Here is a 14,670-nt window from a genome sequence, read left to right as displayed (position 1 = left end):
AAGTCTTCCTAAAGACTAACTTGGTCAGGGCCAACTGAATTTTGGGGTGGAAATTCTTTCAATGGCAGGCACTGCAAGAGAAGAGGCACATCTTTTAGGTCCCACCAGATTGCTTCAGGGAAGAGATCTGGAGCGTGCCCATCCTGTTAGCATCTGGGACGGGCAGAAATAATCAAAGACTCATGGTCCCACAAATAACCTGGTACTGTACCATGTTCCTTTCAGTGCTTTCTAGTCCCTTGCCACATCTTCAAATCTGTGTCATTTGTTCCCATGTGGATCAGTAGAAAGGGCTGATTGTCAGTGGGAGCCTTTCTGTCATGTTCCATTTGTGTGACTCAGGAAGAAAGCACATTTCTGTTGAGGGAGAAGCCAAGAGCTTGCTGCTTCAATCCCTCTCTCCAGAGAGTCTCCAATTACTACTACCTGTCATTTCCTACTTTTTGAGAGAGAAGCAGAAATCCTTTCCTGTTCAAAGTCTGTAGAGATCTCTTCCTCAGACCCTGAACTTACGGCATCTCTTCATCCAGGGGTCCAGAAACACATCAATGCAGAGACCCTGGAATCTATTCAGGGCTCCAAAGAAAAGGAACTCTTCCTGCCAGGCTCAGGGTTTTGCATCACATTTCGCTATCCCTCAGCCGGCTTTCTTCTGTCTTCTGGGAGATTTCTTGGTACCACTGTCCCTTGGCAACCACTTATTGTATCTGAATTCTACATTTTCCCTAATAAGCTGGGGGTCTCTTCATCTTCTCTTCTAGGAGGACAATCAGCCTACACTTGCAGCATGTGTAATTCTTGTCTTCATCAGGGAAAAAACAAACCTCGCATATCTCCTGCAAGTCATAAGAGCAGTCCCCTCCTTCTCCATGTTCTGCTGATGAACAACTCAAACAAACAAACCCTTCTCCTTGATCTGCCATGCCAAACTCTTGTTTGATGTTTCTGTTCAGTTGCTCACTCTACTTATCACTAATTGGTGTCACTAAATCAGAACAAAATCAAGCTTTTTTTTCTTTTTCTCCCCTCCTGAATAAAGCTTTTTAAATCAATGCTTGCATACCTCAAATCTAACCATTTCTGCTGGGTTTAGTATTTTTTTTAAGTTAATCATCATGCTTCTGTGTATATTGAAAATAGAACTGTAATTTTGCATTTAACTTCGTAACTTATTTTTATTCTTACAGGGATCTTCTCTCTTGTTTATGTTAAAAAATTATCTTCATAAAGATGTTTTCCAAGCTGGCATTCAGATCTATTTGCATGACTACAGATATGGTTCCACATGCAGTGATAACTTATGGGACAGTATGAATAAGGTAAACGTCTTTGGATACCTTCTAAAGAAGAAGATATTAGCAATCAGCCTATCAGTGATCCATATATTCCAGGTCTGCTTTTTAGGATAACCTAATTACTACTTCCTTTAAAGGTACTATTATTATTCTCTCCGTTAAGGAGAAATTTATAGCCTCCTCCTTACAGATGGAGATCCTCTCCTTCTTGGATGTAATAAGACATGAAAAGCAAAGGTGAAGCAGACTGGTGGCAAGCACACTTGACTATCATCTTGTCAGTATTCTCAAGTTAGTGTAGACTCATCCAATTCAACAGGACCAGTTGGCTAAATGATAAATATAAATGAACTAACTGTGGAGTGAATGTTTTTTTTTTTGTCATTTAATCTAACACAGCATAAGTCATTCACATGTATTCTAGCCATCTCACATCATGATTGCCCTCAGCTTAGGTACAGTATGTACTGTGGAACTGCCTGCCTTGTTTTTAGAGGAAAAGGCATTTTGCTCAATCATATTGCTGGGTTAATTTTTATATTCCATAAAGTAATCAGAACTTTGGCATAAATGCTAACCAGACAATCTCCCATAATAATTAAGAATAGGTTGGACCTTCATAGACCATTTTTGTAGATCCCAGGTCTCCCCAGAGGTGAGAAGTCACTTAGGTTTAAACTTCAGCAGGGAGAAAATTGACTTGGAGAAAGAGATATATGCTACATTTTGCAACTTTTTTACCATCCTGTGTGGATGCTGTTATATTCAAAGTGCTAAACACTATAGAGCCAATGTCTGTCTGTCTTTTGTAAAAAGAAAATTCCATCTTAGCTATCTTGCCTTGACTGTATTCTCTCTGCAGGAGGTTTGCCCAGCTTCTGCTTCTAGCATTTGAGAAATTATTTTCCATCTGGTTAATTTGCGTTGTGGATGAGAAGATTCTTTAGAACTCCTCTAATGCTACTCAGAATTACTGAGAAAGAAATCAGCCTCCAAAGCTTTTGTCTTTGTTCCTGAGAGGTGGTTTAATTAAGACAAGTAATTTAAAACAGCATATTTCAACTTAACACCCCCTGATGTTCTGGATTTAAAGCTCTCAGAATTAGCAGCCTATGTGGCCATTTGTAGAGTGTCAAGTTGGAGAAGGCTGTTTGGGGTATTACTCAGGCAGATCCCATTTTAGAAAACTAAATTATACCCCTTTCCAAAAAAGAAATTACAAAACTCCTTAAAAACCATCTTATTATTCCATGACCCTGTATCTCTTGTTCTTCTGTATTCTCTGTTATAATAAAAATGGAGTGTATTGAGGCTATTTTGCTATTAAGAGTAGTATTGCTTCTAACTGTCGTCTGGAAAGAAGATAGTTGAAAGAATGCTTAAAAGAATGCTTAAAGTGGCATCTGGTGTAGGTTGTGCAGCACTTCAGTTTTGGCCTCTAAAAAATCCTTAGAAACATAAACATAGTAACTGTTAAAAGCAGCCATGCTCTTTCAAACGATTGTGTGACTGCTTTGAATAGTAGCAGTGAAATCCTGTGAACAGATGAAGCTGCATTAAGGTGTTGGACTTGTTTGCACTTCTGCATGATGTGAAGTATCTTTTAGAGATTGACTCTGAAGTGCTGCACAACTTTAATTTACAGTGTTTCTAAATCAATATGGGAATAAGGCAGAAAGTCCTAAAAGTTAGAACTTGTAGTATTACGCTATGATTGACAATCTTGTTAATGAGAATTTTATTTCAACAGTTTATTTAGCTATTTAGTGAACTAAAGATACTGATTATGTTGACACCACCACTTTTTTCCATGTGTATGTGTTTTCTAAGGTGACACATGGAGCAGCTGATGTAAGAACAATTATGAACACTTGGACAATTCAGAAAGGATTTCCATTGGTGACAGTCACAAGGGAAGGAAAAAAAATCCATTTGAATCAGGAAAGATTTGTGCATAATACAGAATTGGAAAATCAGATCTTATCTTCAAGGTTTTTTTCCTTCTTAATTTGCATAGTTTAATTTTTCAGTCTGTTTTAGGTTTTTAAAAAGGAAAAGGACTGAGATATAAGATAAACCTGTGTGTGTGTGAGGGAACAATAGTTAGATGAAAACCTGATGGAGGCTTTCTTACCTTTCTAAAGCATTTGTAAGCTGAGCTGAGCTCCTGGTGACTTCATGGACACAGCCATGTAGATTTCTTGGTGATTATATGAAAGTAGTTTACAGGTGCTTTCTTCTGGCATTTAAACACACACACACACACCAGTATGGCATACAGTCCTAAGATTTCCTGGTAGCCTCCCACCCAAGTGCTAACCAGTTCTGATTCTGCTTAGCTTTTTGACATCAGCAAAGGTCAGGTCAGATAAGTGCAACTACCTAGCTAGGCCTTACCTTTGCACTATTTTCAAAACTATCATGAAGCATATGGATCAGGCAGGCAATAACACTTGCCACTTGTAATGTCACATTAAACTGATAAGACAGAAATATTGTGAGGGCACGATTTCATCCTTTACATTGGAGATAGAAACCATTATTCTTTGTAAGCTGTAATTTTTTTATATCTGCCCATGCTCTCTGTCAATACAGATTTTTTCATATTGAGAAGATACTCTTAAGTTGAATGAGAATAAATTACACCTAGGCAGTGCCTACAGCCTTGGCTGTGATAAGAACAAATAAAATGTATAAATACTACATAAGTGAAATCAAGATTTTTTTTATAAAAAATATAAATTAGAAACATTTTGTACATGACAAGTGTCAAAAATACAGTCATGACTGAATTACCTGATTCTCCCTGTAAAGAACTGTGAATTCCATCAGCTACAGAATATCAGGAGCAAGTCAAGACTCTTTGTGTAATTACACTGCCACTAATACCCAGCCTCATTCTCAAAATTGCAATTAGCCACAGCAAGGATGGACAACCCCCAGCCCTCATTCTTCCCCATGGTGTCCTGTTTGGGACCTGTCTCCTGAGATCCTACCACAATAAGTCTTAATAGGCTTTACATTCTTATTTTCTTTAAAAAGGGTTAAGGCAAAAAACCCTGAATTCTCACTCTCGATAATGTCATTGGGTCATTATCAAATAGTTTCTGCCTGGAGGTCAAAAGTTTTTTTAAGGGCAGTCTCTGGGCACAAAAAGATTGTCTGTTCCTGGATTGGTGTGACCAGATTTAATTCAGAGAAGACAGTGATTTTGTAGAAAACTAATAGGAGTAATAGTTAGCTTGTACTCTTGAAATCACCGGGTGTCTGAATCGGCAAACTCAGCCACTGGTTCAGAGAAAGGAACTCTGGGTGCTTTAACTAATCGTGCATGTAGTGACATACCTTTGCAGTTTGATTTCTATCATTGCACCTTTGTTTTATAAATGTATATTAAATCAAGTGTAATCTCACAGAAACTTAAGGCAGTTGCTCTACTATCATCTCACTGGTCTTACAGAACTTTGTGATCTAAGAGTGTGTACCCTTTTCTTTTTCCCAGCTTTCTCTGGCAGATTCCTCTTTCTTACATCACCAACAATGACAGCTCTGCATCGCAGACATACTTACTGGATAAAAAGTCAGGTATGCCGTTTACCTTTTGAAAGTTAGAAAATGCAAGAAAGGGCAAACCTCGGTGGTCCTTATGTGGTCCAGTCATGATAAAGGCATGTTCCAGTATTCACAAAGAACTAACCCTTCTGGAGACTCCTAGCAACACTGCCCTAGAACATTTTGTGTACTCTTGGGGTTAGCCTTGGGTATCTAGTTTGCTACTATGGGAATAAGGAAGCTGGACTAAATAGGCTACTGGTGTTATCCAGAAGAGTGGTCCTTATATTCTACATTTGAAGTGCCAGCCTCACTTCTTCAGATGCTCTCAAGCAAAGCCTTGTCCTCTGATATTTGTTCATAAGGTAATACATATTTTTTCTATGTTGTTTAGACTTAGGAATAAAACTGGAATAGCAGTTCTGAGATTAGCGAGAACTGGTAGCAAATCCCAGGTGTCTTCTGTGACTTTTAAAAGAATAACCAAATAACCAAACTCAGAAAGGGGGAGTTTAAAGCTTAGAATTTAAACATATAGCATTAGCACAAATATAGGCTCTGATTGCTATATCAGCAGGCAGATCTTCTGCTGTAGTTGTCTTCATTTTTTGCCCTTAGTAGATGCCCTACACTAGCTGAGCTTGTATGTATGTATGTATGTATGTATGTATGTATGTATGTATGAACACATTATATAACTACCCATTTACCCAGGGCATGAAAGCCGGCTGGGTGACCTTGGGCCAGTCACTCTCTCTCAGTCCAGCTCACCTCATAGGGTTGCTGTTGCGGGGAGAATAGGAGGAGTATTAGGTATGTTCGCCACCTTGAGTTATTTATAAAAATAATAAAGGCAGGATAAAAAATTAAATAAACAAACTATGCAAGTGCAAAGGTGTACTGGCAAGAAAGCCAGTTCCACAATAAGGGGCTAAGAGCCTAGATTTACAATTGTACTGGGCTGAATTGTGGCATTTAGTATATTAAGAACCATTTTAATCTTTGGTCCATGAATTAGTAATCTGTACCCATTACTGCTGTATTCTGTCCATTCACCTTGTTGCTGATTATTGTCTTCTCTATTCTTCCATCTTTCCCAACATTATAGACTTCACTAGAGAGCTAGGTCTTCTCATAATATATCCCAAATATGATAATTTGAGCTGGTCATTTATGCCTTGAGTAAGAACTCTGTGTTGATTTGTTTTATGATCCATTTGTTTGTTTTCTTGGCTATCCAAACCCATTGCGTGTACAATTCTGATCTTTGTAGGTATAGGAGTGTAATAGAAGCAACTTTAAATGATAACAAGACCTCTGTACTTGGTGTCTGAAGCTTGAGTAATTGGCCATATTCTGATATCTAGATGTTATGCTCTGAATGGGATTCTTCCGTTGAGTAGTTAAATGTAGCATTGACGTAACACTTTATGGGAGTAAATCTGAGCTAAGCATGTCAGAACAGGTGCAGACAATAATGAAAAAAGTTTCTTGCTACAGGCTTTTTAATCCTTCTAATACTATGTTATGTTTTAGGGAATTGTAGGATATTTTTGATATTGAATGTTTAGTTACTGAGGAAATCTTCACTCTATACAGACAAGGATATTGGTGTTGGTGGTTTAAACTACCAGTCATCCTCATTTATCTGAGTGGCAGGAACATTATACATGAAGTTTGGGAAAGGAAAGGCTCATATTTTTTATTTATTCATTATATTTATTCTGCTTTCAGGATACAAATCCTACCATGAGGCTTACAAGCAACATCTATACTCCTAAATAAGAACATTATAATAGAGGCCTTTTTCTATCTGGCTTTTCTGAAATATAAAATGAGTAGTAAAGAGATTAAAGCAATTCACTTCTTGAGAAATATGTTTTTTATAATTGAACACCGGTTTCCAAAGAAGATGTAAGCAGCATGTATTTTAAAAAAAAATCAATGTACTATTGCCAACATCTAGGCTGCAGCATATTAAATATGCTAATAGAAATCAGCAAAGCTAGTTTAAATGAGAAAAGGTTTTAAAACAGTGTTACTTTCTATGATTAAAACAAAACAGTTGGGATTTGATATTTCTGTGAAATGCATTACTGGTAAGTGAGCTGATGATGAAATATATTCATTATGGTAAACAGTTCTGCATTTTTAAATACATTTACTTAAAGTTAAGTGTAAAACTGATCTCAGCACATAAAAACATGACATAACATGAGTTAGCTCAATGCAGTTTTGTTTCCTGGTCCATTTAGCTGCTTAAAAAAAAAAACCTGAGCAATTCTTCATGAAGCAGGAGGCACCATTAAGATGGGGGATTTTTTCTGGTACTATTAATAATCTATTGGTTTAGTGTAAAGTTTGGAAAGAGGATATATTTATTGAAACCATATAATGTTCCCAATCAGTGGATATAACCGGACCTCTGACAGTTATTCTACCCTTTGATAATTGCAGGTGACAAGGCAATTTGTGTGCATGGCTTGCAACTCTGGAACATGGAGTGCAATGTAAACAAGACAATTAATTTTTCAAAGAAGACCATTTAACTAAACTAACCACCAAGGGTCTCATGTTTGCTGTGAAAAAAAAAATACAATAAACCATGCTGTAGAGAGCTGAACTGTGATATTGAGGGTAGCTGACGTGTGCTTATATGTCATCAAGCAGATTTGACTTTCTTTGCTTTTGAAGGCAGGTAACTGTATTGTGGAATGACCTAGTGAAAATTCAGTTTATATGAAGATAGAGTAGTAAACTTTACAACTCTACAAGATATACTTTATAGCACTGAACATGAGCTGTTTGCCACTGCAGGTACCCCTGGTCTTCTGGAAGAAATAGAAAGACAAATGGCTGCTCAAGTATTGTCAGTAAAGAATGTTTATCCTTGTGAATGCTTAACACTTAGTATTGATTTAAACTGATGCTTTCTTTTTCTCTTTTTTTTGCCCCTTTTCTTTTTTGCCTAGGTGTAATTGACTATCCTCATGAAATAGAGTGGATGAAGTTCAATGTGAAGGCAAATGGTTACTATATTGTGCATTATGCTGATAATGACTGGATTGCTCTAATTGAACTACTGAAGACAAATCCCAGTATTTTTGATCCCAAAGACAGAGCCAATTTGATCCATAACATATTCATTCTGGCTAGGTAATTATCCAAAGCTAAAGATGAACCTAGGTTTCTTTTTGTCAAATAAAAATTGAAATATAAAATACCTCAACTATCACAGAGCATAGAATATTTGATCAGAATATATACATAAAATGTTGCAATATTTTAGAAATTCAAGAACTTGGTGAAGCAGAAAAATAGTTCTAGTTTAGAATTGCTTTTGAGGGGAGATAAATGAATCTGCAAGCATAATGAAGATACAGGAATTTAACACAAAATAGTTGAGCAAATCTCAATAGCACTTGTAACTTTGAAGCTTACCAAATATACCACTGTGGATGTTCTTCCTTCAAATAGCAGTTCCAATATTATGAATTCATAAAAACCATGAAAAGATTAGACACAACATTGTTCTTAAAAGAGCGAAGTGCTAGGAGAGATCAGTTTTAAGCAGAAGCACACATGTAAAAAAGAGATGGGTATTTGATTATACAGTTGTGCCAGCCATCTGGACATTTTTGACTACCCTGGTGCAGATGCCTCTATCTGATTGGTCTCCAGGATGAAGCAGACAGCCTCTGATTTGATCTAACTGAAGAAAACCAGTTGGATCTGGCACCACATTTTGTGAGTGGTGCACATCCACACTAAATAGAGCTCAGAATGTATAACAGCATGAAAAAGTTCATAATGGTAAATTTCAGAAGGGGAGAATTCTGTTTCTTCATAGTTCCTGTTTAAAAGGAAAAACTTTAAACAGATTGTTTCTCAAAGAATATATAGGGAAGCTTCATTTATCCATAATGTCTCTCCTCCTCCCCAATCATAACAGTAGATTGTGTCTGCAATGAAACTATCTCAGAATTTATTTGGAACAATATATTTCAGTTTAAAAAATATGTATTTCCACAAGTTTCCACAGTACAAGCCTTTTCAGTATTAGACTTAGAATACTGGTCTGAATGTTTTGTTTTTTCTGATCTGTTTAGGATAGGAAAAGTCCCTTTGGCCATGGCTTTCAATCTGTTAGACTATATAGTGAAAGAAAACAGCACTGCTCCAATCATGCAAGCTTTGCACCAAATCAGTCGTATTTTCAATCTAGTTCAGAAACGGGGAATCCTGGACCTCTCATCCAGAGTGTTGGTAAGTTCTTGAAAATAGAAAGGTGGCAATTCTGTGAAAGCTACAAAGTTGTATTATGTAGTAGCATAATGTCTGAACTGAAATGTCTTTATGTAGCTTCATTCTATTTTTATTTAAGAATAGTTCATAATTTAACCTACAGACTTTATCACTTAGAAGCACATTGTGATGTCAAAGGCCATCTGCTTGTAACTGCATCCCTTTCTATCTTGGGTAAATAAATATGGCTACTCAAAGAGAATAAGCAACATATGGTTCCTTTCATTTCTTCATGGTCTCTTAACAATTTTCATGGTCTCTTAACATTTTTAGCATTTTAAAGATTTTTTTGCTGTCTCTTCTAGTACTACAATAGTGAGGGAATAATACCTATAAATCTGATTTCCCACAAACAGATAGATTTCTCAGATGTCACAGATTTTTCTACTTGTGTCAGTCTGGATTTCTAGTATACTTTCATTCACCTCATACAATCAAACTAATGCTGCACAATAAATTCTGAATCTCTAGCAAATCTCTCTCATCCATAGGATCTTTGATGTTCAATTTGGGGTTAGTATAGTTCTGAATAAATAAGACTGTGGTAATAGTTGACAGAAATGAAAGAGAATTCATCAGGTTTTTGCTGAAATCTGTGCTTTAGGTCATTTTTGCAGATTTTGAAGTTAATCACTGCACAATTGTAACAAGGCTTTGTCTATTGACCAGTGGTAATCTTCTGCCTTTGCTGTTTTCTAGTATAGGATTGAAAAATTATTTGGAGACAAGATTGAACAAGCATGGAACAATAATAAGACCCTCGCAGAACTAGAGCTACAGTCAAGTCTACTAGGTTTTGCCTGTTCCTGTGGTTTAGGGAACTGTAGTTCAATTGCTTCTAACCTATTTATCACATGGAAGGAATCCAATGGGACAGGAAGGTAAAGAATAAAAAATATTTCTTATTTAAGTTACCTTTCTCCTTGGGCATTAAGAAGTTACTTGGCCATCGCCACAAAAAATGTCAGTCTGTTGTTTTGATTAAATCAGTATATACGTGCAAATGTTTAACTTTTTCATTTGGGGAAGAAATTTTACTATAGGCATGCGCTTTGAGCACTTCATATCGCAACAAACCCAATTTTTGATGGCTTATTATTTGAATTAGTCACAGACCTGGCTTATCTGTTATATAATGCCATGATGTTGTTTGACTGGCTTTGTTGTTTGACTGTTGTAGTATATAAACCACGCTTTGTAGCTCTGTGTGTTTTGTGAGTGCAATCAATTTTGGTTTATTCAGTAGCCATACTTAGGCAAGCCTTGACTTAATGTGCTGGCTGAGTGCAGTCACAGAAAACTGTCCTCCACACGCTGCTTGGGGATTAAGGCTCTTTTTGGCATGCTACCAAAAATGAAGCAACAAGTTATATGCTCATTTACAAATATATAAAATGAGAACATTTTCTTGGACTTGTAATGCTGAATAAGACTCCACATTTTATAGACTTCCTTTTCATCCAGAAGGACATTTCCCTATCTAGCTTTCCAGATCCTTCAAAGTTTATAACCTTTATGAGTACTTTTTTTACAATACCTGGAATCTTTCTCTGAGATCAGTCTAAGGCATCTACTCCATTGGTGACTTATAATTTATTTATTTATTTTTATTTATTTATTCAATTTGTCCCTGCCCATCTCCTCCCATCGGGTGCACAGACCCAGAAGAAGATGTAACTAGAATATGTTGCTGTTCTTCTGAAGACTGGTACTGTAGAACTTCTCAGTTGTGCTTGCATTTCACTAATATAGCAAAGGATGGGATCATGCTGGTATCCATCCAATATTTAATTAATTTGATTACTCCTACAATCATTTGAGTATTACAGTCATTAATTATTTAACCTTTTGAACTCTTGTTCAGTGCTGATTAACTGTCAGACTTGTCACAGCACTTGAAGGGGAAAGAAGTTAGGGTCCAGCACCTTGCCTGTCAGAAGGGACTGTTATTCAGAGAAAGACATTTGTGGTGCCAAATATAAGGCATGAAGCTGAGAGGTAGGAATTAGCTGTTCCCAGGCCAGTTATGACGGTTATGGCATCAGGTGCCTCTCAGTCTCAAGACCATTAAGTGAATGGCCAAATATCCAGTGACCTGAAAAGACAGGAAGAGTAAGCCTAAAATTATATTAAAAAATATAATCTAGCTGAGTTATGTTTGTGAGATGATTACAGAATAACCAGTTCCTGAACAGAGGTTAGTGTTGGGAAAGATTTACAGCCTTGCCTCTGTGAAGTCTGAAATCAGGAGTTCAGTTTTGCTGGCAGCTGCAGTAGTTCCTGCTTGGTTCTATCTGGGCCAGAAGCCAATATTTGCTGCTTTTGTGAGCAACACGTTTGTGCCATTAGGTAAATGTGACTCAGTCCAATATTGAGTTTGGTGTCTTTGTCCTTTTTTTTTTCCATTTTGCATAACAAAATGTAACTCTGAGTAGTAATTAGCTTTAATTCTTCATTGCCAAATGAAGAGAGTTTCTGCAAGGGGAATATCCATGTCCTGCTCCAAATTGCTCTATCATTTCTAAAGGCTTTACTGGGAGCAGTTAGCATTCATACTGTTTTTATGTTTAATGTGGATGTTCATATGAGAATTCTAATAATATATATATTATTTTCTTTTGCTATCTCTCTGCAGCCTGCCAACAAATGTTATGAAGATTGTATTCACAGCTGGAGCAAAAACTGAAACTGGCTGGCAATTCCTTTTAAAGATGTATTCCTTTGTAGATTCTGAGCCAGAAAAACTCAAAATACTTGAATCTCTGGCCAGCACAAATGATGTTCACAAACTCATCTGGTACAGTTCCTCCTGCTATTCCCATATATTTTTAAAATTGAAGACTTTAAATCTTAAATAAAAGTTAGTTTTCTAGTCATGGTCAATCATCACTGGTTTAATTTATTTAAATTTGATTACCATAGATTTCTTTAGGTCATTATACAAAGAAGTTAAGAAAGTTCATATAGTATATGAACGTTTAGTATGCTGTCCGTAACCCTTTTAATCTTGTACATTGAATGAGATAAATTCTATGCACTGACATCAAGGTTATGAACAGATGTTTTGGCTTATGAACACCTGTATCTGAGGAACACTCTTCCCTTAGTTATATAACTCAATTGCTTTAGAGTTGATAAAACAGATTATGCTTTCTAGAGCTATGCTTTCTTGTAATTAGAATATTCAGGGAAATGTGCAATTGCAAAGTTCTAGATAATTTCCATCAAGTTTCTAATCTTCAACTGAAACTAACTAAAAAGGGCACACTTTGTTAAAAGGGGCTTCTCAACTACAGAGTAGTATTCAGTGAGTTTTTTCTTAGACTCAGATTTATGTTCACACTTGACCTGACCACTGCCAGTCCCTCTCAGCCTAATTCAGAGAGCTTCTTTCCTTCCTAGGAGCTCAAGGATATTTTATACTACTGTAGTCTCAACAATAAACTTTATACCCCATTGATTCACAGTATATTGAGTCCTGTTTGCTAACAGTGTGCTCATGTTATAAGCTATGCTAAGCTAAGCTAAGCTATGCTACACTTGCACTCTTTACCTTGGGTTCATTAATACAACGTGCTGTACATTCCTTCATTTCTGAAGCACATGTGTCCAGAGCAAGCATCTCTTCAAATTGTTAAAGCAGCAATGCCTTTTCACAGCTTAAGCAGCTTCTTTAGAAGTTGCTCCTGGCTTTTTATGTATGCTTTGCTAAGGGGCTAGGCATGTACATGCATGTAAATGTAGTCAGCAGCAGCTTACAAAGCAGCTGTGTGAGCTTGGAAAAAGACATGCTTTAACAGTTCAAAGAGAGATGCTTCCTGTGCATTCTTCTGAAGCACTTATTTCAAAGCATTTGCCCAGTACTTGTATATCAGGGTGTATGTAGGCAGTTTTGTAAAGGTCAGGTTAATGGGTCAATCTTCTCAGTCTTACAAACATTTTAATATGCATATCATTAATAAATGCACTTAAATAAATAATTAAAATTGTGCCATTTAGGCAGGTGTGTATTTAATCTCTAGAAAGACAAGCCATATCAGATATCCATAAATAGTTCCTGGATTATTAGGCATTATCTAGTTGAAATTATAGATGTTACAGTTCTTTGGAACAAGTCTACATGCATGCCTAGAAATGGGATTTTCTTGTTTTTTTATTTTATAGGTTAATGCAAGCTAGCCTGCAAGGAGTCGTAATCAGATCACAGGATCTTCCAACTGTCATAAAAACTATCAGTCAAAATTTGCCTGGACATTTATTGGCATGGGATTTTGTCAAAGAAAGTTGGGATCAGCTTATCAAAAAGTAATCGTTTTGCTTGAATTCTCATTATAATCATTCCCTGTCCCTACATGAATCAGCTATGAAACAGGTAGTTGCTAACCTCTGACATGAGTAGGCATTTCCCTAGGACTCACACTGGTTTCTTGAACCTTCCAGCATGTCCTCATCACTGTCTAGAATTAACACTACTCAATGAGGGAGGGACTTCAGCACTGAGCTGTGTAAAGACTGTTTGACTCAGTGATGCTATAGTTCATGAAGATATGCTATTCTGTAAAAAACATGACATTTGAGAGTCTTTACTATGGCCTTCTCAACTTGGTGCCTTCCAGATGAATTAGACTACTCAACTCAGCATTCTCATTGTAATTTAACACTAAATTGGGTGAGATAGATTTAAATTCTTCTGTACTCCAAATATAATTCATCTGTATTGCTGCTATCAGTAAAATGCATGAATGGGAGAGGTTATATTTGATATTCTGTATTCTCTGGAATTGTGAAAAATATCAAGTATATTAATAATTTTACAAAAGTTTGCTTTGTGTGGCTGGTGAAAATGTAAGATAATTGATCTTGGAATTCCCCCCAAGAGCCTCAAATTGATTAGGTGTCAAATGAAATGCTTTAGATTAATATAGCCCAGTGAAATAGGTATCAGGTTAACATAGGCTAGTGAAATAGATTAATCTTGATCATTTTTCTAAATTTCAGGTTTCACCGTGGATCATACACTATTCAAAGCATTGTAACTTCAACAACATATCAATTCTCAACACTGGAGCACCTGCTTGAGGTTAGTTGGATAAATTATTCTGAAAGAATTTTAGAATAATACTGTCACTGACATAGTAAGAAGGCAATATGTGATGCAGGTCGAGATTCTAAATTACATTGTTTTACAATACTAATAGCTGTGTTTCATAGAGATTTTGGGAACAGAGTAATGTGAAAGATCTTTTCTCAAATTAGAGAAATTGCTTCCAATAGGTAGTCATTGTCTTGTTCATTAAAGATAGTTATTTAATCTTTTAAATTGTGTGAAATAGTCTGGATTTCAAAATTTACCATTTCTGTATCAATGTAATTAGGACTAAACTATAAAGCACAAATAGTTAATATAAATATTAATGCAATTTGCATTTCCCATCAATCTTGCTGATACATTTAGATAACAGCTGGTTGGGCTATTTTGAATGCTTAAGGAATTACTTATTTTCACTGCCTTGAGAGC

General features: G+C 36.3%; 1 protein-coding gene across 1 annotated transcript in view; it reads left to right on the top strand.

The window, feature by feature from the left end:
- Positions 1 to 14,670, top strand: part of LNPEP (leucyl and cystinyl aminopeptidase) — a 50,594-nt gene that overhangs the window by 29,559 nt on the left and 6,365 nt on the right. The window contains exons 9-17 of the mRNA XM_063295399.1: positions 1,188 to 1,319; positions 3,126 to 3,286; positions 4,798 to 4,880; positions 7,820 to 8,003; positions 8,957 to 9,113; positions 9,852 to 10,033; positions 11,788 to 11,949; positions 13,317 to 13,457; positions 14,151 to 14,232. Of these exons, the coding sequence (XP_063151469.1) occupies positions 1,188 to 1,319; positions 3,126 to 3,286; positions 4,798 to 4,880; positions 7,820 to 8,003; positions 8,957 to 9,113; positions 9,852 to 10,033; positions 11,788 to 11,949; positions 13,317 to 13,457; positions 14,151 to 14,232 (1,284 nt within the window). The remainder of the gene's footprint in view (positions 1 to 1,187; positions 1,320 to 3,125; positions 3,287 to 4,797; positions 4,881 to 7,819; positions 8,004 to 8,956; positions 9,114 to 9,851; positions 10,034 to 11,787; positions 11,950 to 13,316; positions 13,458 to 14,150; positions 14,233 to 14,670) is intronic.

This window comes from Candoia aspera, chromosome 2 (genome assembly GCF_035149785.1).
Source record: "Candoia aspera isolate rCanAsp1 chromosome 2, rCanAsp1.hap2, whole genome shotgun sequence".
Classification (NCBI taxonomy): domain Eukaryota; kingdom Metazoa; phylum Chordata; class Lepidosauria; order Squamata; family Boidae; genus Candoia; species Candoia aspera.
This window is presented reverse-complemented; position numbering and strand designations above follow the sequence as displayed.